This window comes from Oncorhynchus clarkii, chromosome 13 (assembly GCF_045791955.1).
Source record: "Oncorhynchus clarkii lewisi isolate Uvic-CL-2024 chromosome 13, UVic_Ocla_1.0, whole genome shotgun sequence".
NCBI classification, from domain to species: domain Eukaryota; kingdom Metazoa; phylum Chordata; class Actinopteri; order Salmoniformes; family Salmonidae; genus Oncorhynchus; species Oncorhynchus clarkii.
In genome coordinates this window covers 23,405,081-23,417,202 of record NC_092159.1, presented here as the reverse complement: position 1 = coordinate 23,417,202, position 12,122 = coordinate 23,405,081, and the positions used below count along the sequence as shown (strand labels likewise).

The following is a 12,122-nucleotide window of genomic DNA, read 5'->3' as shown; positions in this document are numbered from 1 at the left end:
CACTCTGGAAGCTGGGAGATATAGCCATCTGTGTCTGTTATACAAGTCTTACGCAATTATGTTGCTCTTGTTTCTGTATCTTCAAATGACTTTTGCCTTTGCGATCTTGCTCGTGCTGAATTATGTCAAACGGTACGAAGGAGGATGGTGTCAACAGAGCACGGAGGGTTCAGTACAATGAAGCTTTTTGGTTGGATGGAAGATTTTCTTCCCTATTCTTACACTGCAACCTCCGGTGTCAAGCAGAGCTAGAGTCTCAACGCCTTGCTGTTCACATCAAAGTAGCTCCAGCACGACTCCGTTCTGCGATGTTATTCACATTATTGATTTTCAGAGCTATAGCGTTATACAAGCACAGAATATATGAATTCTCCTTCGGTCTGCATAGAGTACACATAATAAAGTCTAGCTATCCCTATGAGGTTCACAACATAAAACCTTCCCCATTTCCATTATGCCCTTTCATTGAACTTTGACTTATTTTTCTTTGCTCTTTGAAGGCCATAATAATCTGGAGAGAAACTGTGTCATGATAATTGTAGGCCCATTTACAATAACAAATCAATGTCACTTCTCTCTTTTATTTATTCCCAAAGCAATTAGTCCCAAAGCCAACTGCCATTTTAGCGTTAGGTAACCCACTTACCTGTTCTTTACATAAATCCCAGGCCTGTGTTGACAGAATGGCCGTCCTCACCATGTTGATATGGCCAGCTGTGGATAGGACAGATCACCTGACCATCGGCCAGCAGGCTGTCAAGGCTGTAATGTAAACCACTCTGAGGGGAGATAACAGTGGCTAGACTAATTGGCCAGGGAGAGGAACACACGGCCCCTCTCTGTGTGTGTGTGCGTGTGGCAGAGAGCCATCAGAGGGCTTCTGGTCCCCATGGCAACGGGGCTGCATTCCCCACTGTGTTCCCTGTGTTGGGTGTGTGTGGGATGGAGATAAAGCACGTGTGTATGCGTGTGTGTTTTGAGACAGAGTTCCTATGGCTAACCACTTCACTTCTGAACTCTCTCACTCCACCTTTTTTTCTGCTGGCTTGGGTTTGTAGCGTTTTCAAGAGAGGGATCCGGAACATCTTCAAACAAACGCTAGTGTGGTGATGTAACAAGACGAGCAAGACGTTTCAGATAGTTAGGAAGGGGGTTATCCAGTGTCAAATCACAGTGAGTGGTTTGTCATGGTAACGGACTGTAGGATGACAGGCATCCACAGGAGCTCTTTCCAGTCAAACACGTCATTCTTCTTACAGCATGCTGCAAAGGTGTTTTCACGCACGAAAAGAAAATACGTTATTTTTAAACCTGGAAACCAGTTATTAGTTTTGATTGAATAGGCCCCCCATGGTACTGTGGTGGATCAGTGGAGGCTGGTGGGAGGACCTATAGGAGGACAGGCTTATTGTAATGGCTGGAATGGAACGGAGTCAAATGTGGTTTCCATACATTTGATGTGTTTGACACGGTTCCAATAATTCCATTCCAGCCATTACAATGAGCCTGTCCTCCTATAGCTCCTCCCACCAGCCACCACTGGTGAGGGGCCCGTTATGTGGGTGTGTGACACGCTGCCTGAAATGATTCCTCTGTGGTATGTTCGTTTCATCTCTCCTTGCACTCCTGAGGCATTTTCTAATCACGGCTAAGAGATGATATGGTGAATATTCACTAGTGCACTACATAGGGAATAGGTGCCATTTGGTACGCACACTATATGTAAGAGGATTGCAGTCCTGGTACACTGTGTGGTTGAATTTTCTCGGGCAAACCGATACTCACGATCTCTCATAGTTGGTGTGTCACTCTCCCCCTCTTGTGGTGGAAAGGGGAAGTGGTTGAAATGCTGCTCTTACTCTGAACAGAAATGAACCACAAAGAAACATTTCAGTAGTAGTGGACTGAACTCCACTCCATGGTGAAGGAAGTTTATGAACATCACCAACGGTGTGGAGCCGAGACCAGGCTTTGTGGAATCTAGCTCGGACTATCGATTCGCACAAGGTCAATACTTAAATGACGCAACGCACATCAAATACAGCCACTGACTGTTTGCACATTGCTTTTACTCTGAGATGGCAACTCAGGGCAAATGCATGTGCCAATTGAATCTCAACAAGGAAACAGTTGGTGGTATTTGATTAACGTTTATCGAAAAAGTATAGATTTCAGCAACCAAAGACGACAAACATAGGTACGGAGGTGGGCGTTTCCTAATTGAAATGTTTTGAAGTATTGACGGAGCTGGATTCCACAAAGCCTGGTCTCAGCTCCACGCCAGAGTTTAGTCAGCAGTGTAAATCATAATTTATCATGATGATGATTGTGTCTTGATTTGAATAGCCTCGGTTGTTTTTTTTTGCATGTGGAACATTGAATTCGATAGCACCAAGTCTTTCCGACAGTTGAGAATGAAAACACACAGACATTAAATGTACATTGATAACATCGCTTACTAACGGAATTGGATGATGATTGTTGTTATTTATGGGGCTCCCGTGTGGCGCAGGCTCAGGCACTTCCTCTCAGTGCTAGAGGCGTCACGACAGAAACCCTGGTTCCACCCAGTGTCGCCCGGGTTTGGCTGGTGTAGGCCGTCATTGTAAATAATAATTTCTTCTTAATAACTGACTTGCCTAGTTAAATAAAAGGTTCAATACATAAAATTTAAAAAATGACTGTACATTTTAAAATCAGGTGGACTTTCAAATATTAACCACATACAGGAACCACTTAAGCCTTTAGCATGCAGAGTGTTGATGTCTATATGAGGATTACACTGATAGCTGACATGTACTTCAGACTGACGGGACTCCCAATCACGGCCACTCAGGAGCCCCAATTATAACCAAGTACAACTGTCATGAGGAACTATTAGGTTCCTCAGTGACTATAAGGTGTGGTGTGTGTAATATTCCAGTCTTGACAGATGGCATAACCTGTCTCACTAAAAGCACAGACCCCGTCTAGCGCTGACTTTAACTGGACCATTTGAGCAAAGTGGGCAGACTGGAAAAGCCTCCCAAAAAACCTTGTTTAAAATGTTTGGCTCCAAATGTTAGGAGAAACAATGCACTTAGCCCAAGAGGGTGAGATGGGTCACTGTGTGTAGATAACTTTTGGACACCATACTAATGGCACGTTCACAGACATTTTCAACATGCTAACTGGATGATCGAGGCACTTGTATAAATCCAACCCGTTAGCAATTTGACATTTTTTTGTTTCCTAGTTCCGACTAGCACGTGAACATGGCATAAGGGCCAGATGAGATATGGAGAGAGGTTCTTATTTAGGGGTATATCCCAGACCATCTATTTCCCTACTTACAGTAAACTCTTATTTGGTCAGCGTATTTTGATCACACATACTGAGAGTGAGGTTGGCCACAATTGCAGCAGCAGACAAACTCCAGCAGAGGGCAGCATTTGGCAACAAGAGACAGATCAACATTCAACACAGTTGTCTGGTTTGCCCAGGGGTATTCCCTGTATTTCTTTAATTATAAAATATTTTGCATTCTGTATCTCCTAAACATTATTGTGTTTTAGATCTAAGATGCAAACAAGGTAATTTATCATATGCACGCACAGCCAGCCTTGCTCAGATATTAGCCGTGCAGTATACTGTGTACTAAACAATAAGAACAGCTTCCTAATATTGAGTAGCACTCCCTTTTTGCCCTCAGAGCAGACTCAATTCATCAGGGCATGGACTCGACAAGGTGTCAGAAACATTCCACAGTTGTGTCAAGTTGGCTGGATGTTCTGGTGGGTAGAGGACCATTCTTGATACACACGGGAAACTGCTAAGCATGAAAAAACCCTACAGTGTTGCACTTCTTGACACAAACCGGTGCGACAGGCACCTAACTACCATACCCTATTCAAAGACGCTTAAATATTTTGTCTTGCCCATTCACCCTCTGAATGGCACACATTCCCAATCCATGGGTCAAGGCTTAAACACCCTTTAACCCGTCTCCTTCCCTTCACCTACACGGATTGAAGTGGATGTAACAAGTGACATCGATACATGTGTACAGCTTTCACCTGTTCAGTCCATGTCATGGAAAGAGCAGGTGCTCCTAATGTTTAGTACACCCAGTGTATATTGGACACATGCTGACTAGGGATAAAATGGCACAACTACCAGACTAAAGTTCCTGTTAATGAGGGGGAATTGTTCAATAGGTGGCCTGTCACAAATGTAATGGACCGTTTGAAGATACATTTTTTAAAAACTACAGTTTTTGTTTACCAGTATAAATAGCAATAAATACCCGGATGATGACTTGTGCACGACAAGACAATTATAATACCTAGGACTACAATCACATCACTGTCTCTTTAAGAGCAATAGGTTACATCATTTCATCCTCATAAGGAATCTATCTGGAGAGGGAGTGGCCCTACTAGCAAAAAAAAAAATATAGCCGACAACAATGAATGCAGGGCAAACTATGTTCAGGATGGACTCCACTGTGAGCTGGCTTCAGACATTGTACTACAGCTTGAATCTTGTACCCTCTGCTCTCCACACTGCCAGAGGTGCTTGCCACTGAACACATGTGCACCACAGGTTATAAAAGGAGGCAGAGGGCGTGAACTGCAATGAAAGAGCCTACTTCAGGGAAGCTCCAATCACAGGAAGGGTGGTTAAAAAGTTGATACAATTAAGTACAGCAAATTCCCAAGTCACAGCACACACACCCAATCAATAAAGGGCAATTAGCAATCCATTAAGGCAAGGTATTTGTGAGAGCATGCAAAGATCAGTGAGAAATCAATTCATAGAAGAGCTAAAATTCCCCCTATGACATCATTGGAGCTCCCGTGACTAACGTTTTAAAAGCAGTAATGCCCAAACATTCTAAAATGTCTACTTAACGTGCGATGGTCCTGGTGCACCTTGCCCCCCGTTGGAACCATCTTGGGCTCTTGCACTCCAGCAAAGGCTGAGAACCTGGGACCTCCTTGCCAGCAGAACACAGGGGATACACAAAAGAGAAACGGCCCTCTTGCACATTGTAACAGCGCTGCAGACTATCCGCCGAGATGTAACACCTCCCAACTAGGGATACCGGACTACGCCACATGTAGTGCGGGAGAGTTTACACAAATGTTCAATTCCTGTAGCAGTCCTACATCACTTTTTTTTGTGTTATTGGCGAGAGGAGGTCCTCAGGACTAAATGTAAAATACACCGGTTCTTTGTATCAAGCAGTGGAGCATGGGACTCAGACAATAATCAGGACGCAGCCATTTATTTACATCCATCCTAAGCAGGAATATCACCTCACAGACATCATTACTAACAATAAGTTTCTCTCACAACTCACATTCAATCAAACGTAGAAAATCAACCCAATTAAACCACCGCTCCTGTCCGCCCAAAGCACGCCGAACAGTAAGGGGATCTCTAACGCAAACAGGAATGCTTTTCTACAAAAGGTCACGCCCTTAAAGGGGCAATCAGTAGTTGTTACATCATTTTTTAAATGTTATATATGTACACATTCATTCTTGAAGAATATAACTTATAAATGCCTCATGAGCTTAGTGCAACTGTCTTACCCCATCAGAAGCTTGTTTAACTCCAATTTAATAAAACACTATATAGCCTCAAAACATTGTTAAAACTAATTATTTTGATATCATCGATGGTCAGGCCATGCATCCATAGCACTGTCTATGAATTTGAGAGTGGTTACATTTCTCCGGCCCCATCCCTCAGCTTTTCACCGAAACGGGAAGGAAGTAAGCTTTGTTATTGTTTCTACTGCCGTTTGCTGTTTTTAATTAACAATCGAATTAACATCTGGCACTAGCAGACCAACAAGGGTGCGTTCACAATAGGTTGATTTGCACCAGGTTACCAGCCTCAGGTTATCATTTCCTTGTTCTACGCAGCCAAGGAAACCTTTGGACCATGAAAGGAACCTCACACAATGGCTCTTCTATATTCTTATTAAATGATCCACTTGCTTGTCAATGTTTGTTTTCAAGACATCACACCAGGAAGAGAGTACTCAGGAGGAATAGAAAAGGTTTCCACAAAGGGCCAATGGACCCTGCCCCACTGGCATTGGGCCACACAACCTTTGCTTTACTATGCTCTGGTACCACTAAGTTGCTGGTCAGGTAGGCTCCGGTACTGGGGATCCACAGGGAGCAGTTGTAGGCCCCTTCCCCAGAGACGGTCTTTCTTTTCAGGGAACTAGTTATAGTCAATGATGCTCCATCTTCCACTTGTTTAGTGTTGATTGTAGAGTCCCCAGTCACGTTGTTGGGTCCCTGGAACCAGTGCACCTCTCCATCAGGGTAGACCCCAGTGAAGCGGCAGGTTGGGCCCTCATCACTGACACTGGGCTGGGCCTCCCTGTAGCACTCTGAATGGAAACAGATTTTTTAAAAATTAAACACAAAGTATATGGCTGAGGTTGGAGAGTTCTTGAAATGGTGCAATACAGTTCCGTAAGCCCCCTGACACCATTAGTCATACATTTTGCTCAGTTGAGGCACAGTAAAGTCCCTTGTACTTCCTGGTGGTTTGGCAATGTCCATTAGCTATGTCCACTATAGGAGGACTGGCTCATTGTAACGTAATGGCTGGAATGGAATTAATGGAACAGAATCAAACATGACTATCGTTCCATTTATCCCATTCCAGCCATTACAATGAGCCAGTCTTCCTATAGCTCCTCCCACCATGGGATTAGACTACATGCATGACAGATGTCTAGGTTATGACAGTATTACATGAGTGAGAATGGGCTAGGACACTCGCCTTGCAGCTCCACCGTTGTAGTGGCCTCCTTTACTCCGTGATTGGAGCGTAGCTTGCACAAGTACTTTCCCCGCTCCAGTGGCTGTACCTGCAGCAGAGTCAGGGTCAGCTGTGTCTGTGGGGTATAACTACACTCCATGGTACTAGGTGTGCTCCCTGAGTGGGTCCCGGTCACTCCAGTTCCGTTAACGTCACACAGGTGCATGCCGTCCTGGCGGACCCAGGCCAGATGTTTGATCGACAGCCCCTCCTGGAACGTGGTGATGTCACATCGGAGGGTTACACGCTGGTGACATGGCACAATGACAGAGTCAACAGTGCTTAGCTTCACCAGCTCTGTGGATTAAGGAGTTATTGGAGTTAGTTTCTTCACTTAGCTCTCTTGGAATGACTGTGCTCAACTAATGTTCGTTCCTGACTCGAGCCATTCCATTTTGTGTTATGAGCCTACTAGTGTGGGGGCCCAAGCTACATTGTTGTATTGGCAAGTACCAAAGACCCATCCACATGAAATACAAATCATCTACAGTATATAATTTCAGAAACTGTGTAGTTGTGGTCAGCTGTGTATTAGTACTGCAAGTCACAAACTTCAGCTTGTAAAGATAACTTGTTGATTGACTGGTTGCGCTGGTCCAGGGCTACAATGAGAATGTGTACTCGAGGACCAGGGTGCTCATAAAAAAGTCAAGTTTCCACTTGATTTGCTTACCTGCTGTTGTGAGTGTGCGAGCAACAGAGAGCCAAAGCATCACCGTTTGCTGGATTAGCAGGTTCATCTTGTTTCTCTTGACTTGATCTCCTATAGACGCACACAAGTTACACATTGGTCATGTTACACTAGTATGTCACTCTCACCCAGTCTACCTGATATTCACCTTCACCTGTTGCAAACACAGTGCACTTATTCATTTAACTGATTGATCCTTACAAGAGACGTACAGATGTAGGATCCTGTTGCAGGAGAACTTTCCTGCATTGCAAGAAATGTAAAACATAGTGTATTTGATCATTTTCCTGCTGTAGCAAACTGGTTCAAATTAAGATCCAATACCTGTACATTGTATCAGAATGTTTCTGTCCTACGGAGTCTTAAATCATTCTTATAAGCGGAGTGCACTGTGTAATATTTTGCTTCACAGACCGATAGTTTTTCCTTAAAGGTCCAATGCAGCCCATGTTGATCTCAGTATCGCTCGGGTCTGTGGGACCCATTTTCAATGTCTACTAAGCTGTCGTCAAGGCAAAGGGTGGCTACTTTGAAGAATCTCAAATATAAAATCTGTTTTGATTTGTTTAACACTTTTTTTTGGCTACTACATGATTCGATGTGTGTTATTTCATCGTTTTAATGTCTTCACTATTATTACAATGTAGAAAATAGCAAAAAAAGAAACCCTGGAATGAGTAGGTGTGTCCAAACTTTTGACTGGTAGTGTATATTACATATGTGGTGTTTGGGACCACTGGACCCGAGGGTAATAAAAGTGTGTGTAGGTGAAAACATGTAGAAAATACTGTGTGCCTTCACTCGGTCTTCCTCCTCCCTGGGCCTGCTGTTTCAACATAGGCAGGGAGACAGATAGGTTATTGATGCTGTCTCCCACTTGTCCCACACTCTTTACCCTTTGTAGCGTGTGCAACTACAATGTCTTGTGGGAACGTGCACAGTGCTATTACAAGACATTTCATTACATTGGAAAAATGCAGTATTTTCCCACAATCTACCCCAGCCAGGTGCAAATTGGGGAAGGGACACAAATAAATAGCTTTGCATGTGGGGCTCCTTACCACAATCAATCAGTATGGCAGAGGGCCTTAGAAATCATTTTTGCAGAGAGAGAAGCTAGTGTGGAAGGACCGTTTTCCACTTTGGAAGATGAAGAATTCACTTCGGAATCTGACAGTGAGTTGGAAGAAGAGGATGAGATTGACCCTCAGCCAGCCCGTCAGCAACCAGCAGCCTGCAGGAGGAGAAATATGGATGAAATTGGATGCTCTTCTAGCCCAAGGAATGAGCCACCCCGCACGGCTGCAAATGGATGCAACCAGGGCCGACACGGATGGTGGTTACTCATGTGCAGAACATAAAGTCTTCTTTTGAACTGCTCATCCCAGACACCATCCAGGAAATCATTCTGGACTGCACTCATTTGAAGGGAAGGCGTGTTTTTGGAGAGAGATGGAAGATGGACCAAACTAATTTACATGCATACTTTGGGTTTCTTAACGTTGCTGGTGTTTTCAGATCCAATGGGGAATCCACAGAATCCCTGTGGGATGCAGAAACTGCCGGAGAACTTTTCGTGCAACAATGTCTCCGGAAAACTTCCACATAAATTCCAGGATTATCTGCTTTGATAACTGAGACATCAGACCAGCTCGGCGGCAGAGAGAAAAGCTAGCTGCAATCAGGTCAGTGTGGGACAAGTGGGTGGACCGCCTTCCCCTGTTTTACAACCCTGGGCCCAACGTTACTGCCCTTCAGGCAATACACACTGCCTAAACCCCCAAAATATGGAATCAAGATCTGGGCTGCCTGTGATGCTGCTTCAACATATGCGTGGAACTTGCAAGTGTACCCGGGGAAGCCAGATGGAGGAGCCCCTGAGAAGAGCCAAGGGATGCGGGCCACAACATCACATGCAATAACTATTTTACTTTGCACAAGCTGGGACAGGAGCTTCAAGAGGTAGCGTGCGATGGTAGGAACAATACGAAAAAACAAGCCAGGGCTCCCACCTCAGCTGTTTAATACACGGAGCAGTCCTATCAATTCCTCTAAGTTTGTGTTCACGGCCGACACGTCCCTAGTGTCCTATGTGACAAAGAAAGGCAAAAATCTGGTACTCATGAGTACGCTGCATAGGGATGGGAGAATCTGTGGCCACAGCTGAAAAAGAAGAACCCTACGCTGGACACTTGTAATATTCTTCAACATCTTGGACATCTCGGCATACAACGCCTTTGTCATCTGGATCGCGTTAAACCCAGATTGGAACAGAGGGAATGTGCAGAGACGGCTCTTTCTCGAAGAGTAAGGCATTGGTAAGACCTCAAATCCAGAGGAAGCAACATATCCCAAGGACCCCAGCTTATGCAGCCATCGTGAGGAAGATTCAGGAGGAGGATGCTGATGCCCGATCCACCCGACCCACAGAACCAACAACTCCAATACCGGAAGTTACTGTGAGTGATGTTGTTGCATGTGTGTGTGTCTGACTCTGTGTGTCTGACTTGGCCTGCTGCAACTATATGTGAGTGAGTGAGATGTTTGTAAAATTCCTGAAGTGTTTATCATTCTAGATTGCAGCCTGTAGCAACAAGAAGAAGTGCTGCAATGCGTATGAACCCAAGAAGGACAGGAAGACACAGTACATATGCATCAAGTGCAAGAAATAAATTTGCAACACACACACAGTAAAACTCTGTTCCTCATGTGGTGTGTAGACTGGCCTTAATTTGTGCTCAATGGGGCTCATTTATCATTTCCATGAAATACTTTATGTAAAATGTGTCCTTCCAATTTGTTCAGTTCAAAGCAATAAACAAAAATAGCTTCTTAGCAAAGAACAATTTCTCAAGCAAGAATTTTGCTAGGACTGTCTGGGAGTGTTCTGAGTGGGAAACTGAAAACTAGCTGTTATTGGCAGAGAGGTTTGGAACAGTCTTTCTTATTGGTCTATTAACTAATTTACCACATGTTGATGTCACCATGGAAAGGCCAAAACTCCATCCCATTCCATAGTTTTGACAAGTTGGCTTTGGTCCTTTGGGTGGTAGACTGTGAAACTGTTGAGCGTGAAAATCCCAGCAGCGTTGCAGTTCTTGACACAAACCGGTGTGCTTGCCACCTACCCTGTTCAAAGGCACTTAAATATTTTGTCTTGGCCATTTACTCTCTGAATGGCACATATACAAAATCCATGTCTCAATTGTCTCAAGGCTTAAAAATCCTTATTTAACCTGTCTCCTCCCCTTCATCTACACTGATTTGAAGTGGATTTAATTAACAAGTGACATCAGGAAGGGATCATAGCTTTCACCTGGTCAGTTTGTCATGGAAAGAGCAGGTGTTTCGTGCACTCAGTCTATATAGAACACAGGACAATCAAGTTTTTGAGGGCACTGGGCCATTAAAAGTACAGCTAGATAAGTTATATTGCTGGTGACATAGGTCTGACAGATACAGTAGCATAACTTGACTCACCCCAATATGAAGACGTGCTTGTCCCTTGCTTCTTTGAGTAACTGTCTGATACCTTCTGAGCCCCTGCTAAAATTAGTCCTCCCATTTCCTTGTAGGTTTCTTTACATACCAAGGTTGTCAATGATTAAGTAAGGAGGCTTTGTGTGGCTGCTGTACTTATCTCTGAGAAGGGTGTGTCTCATAACTACCTCTTGCAGCTCTTCTGAAAGAGAGTGAGAGAACGTGTGTGTAACAGAGAGTGTGATAAGTTAATGCTAAGTCAAGAGAAACTAGCATATGAAGTTGTAATGGGAGCTGTTGCTCTGATTGGGTGCCAACATCAAGGGGTGAGAGTGTTGTTGCAGATATCACTCCCACTCACGTGATTGGCTTATTCATGAGAAGGAAGTGATTTCACTTGATAGGTTTCAGTATTAACTTTTAATGTCATCGCTTAGACGTGGTCAAATGGATAGAATGTTTCTGTATACTAGGTAATAAAAGTGTCAGGACCCGGTTACGAACTCGGGTCTCCGGTGTGAGAAACAGTCACTTAGCAAACTGAGCCACTAATAGTCGGCAGAACCCAAAAGATGAGGCAGACACAGCAGTACTGGAAACGGTGTTTTAATAAAGTAAAAAGGAAAGTTCAGGCAAAAATATAAATCCACAACATCAAAAGTAATTCCAAGAGAACAAAGGTAATCCTCCAAGTCAAAAAGGTAAATCCACAAGGTGGTAGGTACAGCAGAAAAAAAGCCTCAAAAGATAATCAAAAAGAAATAAAGAAGAACAAAAACAGAGTACCACAAGAGAGTCCAACTGGCGCAACAAATGTTCACAGCATCACTGGGGCTGGGTGCTAACATTCAAACACAGAGCAAAGAACTGAGGAAAACTAAGGGTTTAAATACATTCAAGGGAAACGAGGCACAGGTGCAAATAATAACTGGGAACAAGGGAAAACAAAAGGGTCAAAAAGCACAATGGGGGCATCTAGTGACCAAAACCGGAACAACCCTGGCCAAATCCTGACAAAAAGTTTATGACGGTGTTTTGTCTGAATCTTTACAGCCAGCATATTCAAGTAACTCATACACTTATTAATGTTGTAGAACAAGGGTGAAAACACAGATGTTCT

General features: G+C 43.9%; 1 protein-coding gene across 1 annotated transcript; it reads right to left on the bottom strand.

The window, feature by feature from the left end:
• Positions 1 to 5,255: 5,255 nt before the first annotated feature.
• Positions 5,256 to 7,588, bottom strand: LOC139423840 (uncharacterized). Its single transcript, XM_071175482.1, has 3 exons — positions 7,505 to 7,588; positions 6,793 to 7,128; positions 5,256 to 6,394 (listed from the first exon to the last, which is right to left on the bottom strand). The coding sequence occupies exons 1-3, from the start codon at positions 7,569 to 7,571 to the stop codon at positions 6,015 to 6,017; spliced, it is 783 nt and encodes a 260-aa protein (XP_071031583.1). The 5' UTR covers positions 7,572 to 7,588; the 3' UTR covers positions 5,256 to 6,014.
• Positions 7,589 to 12,122: the final 4,534 nt, after the last annotated feature.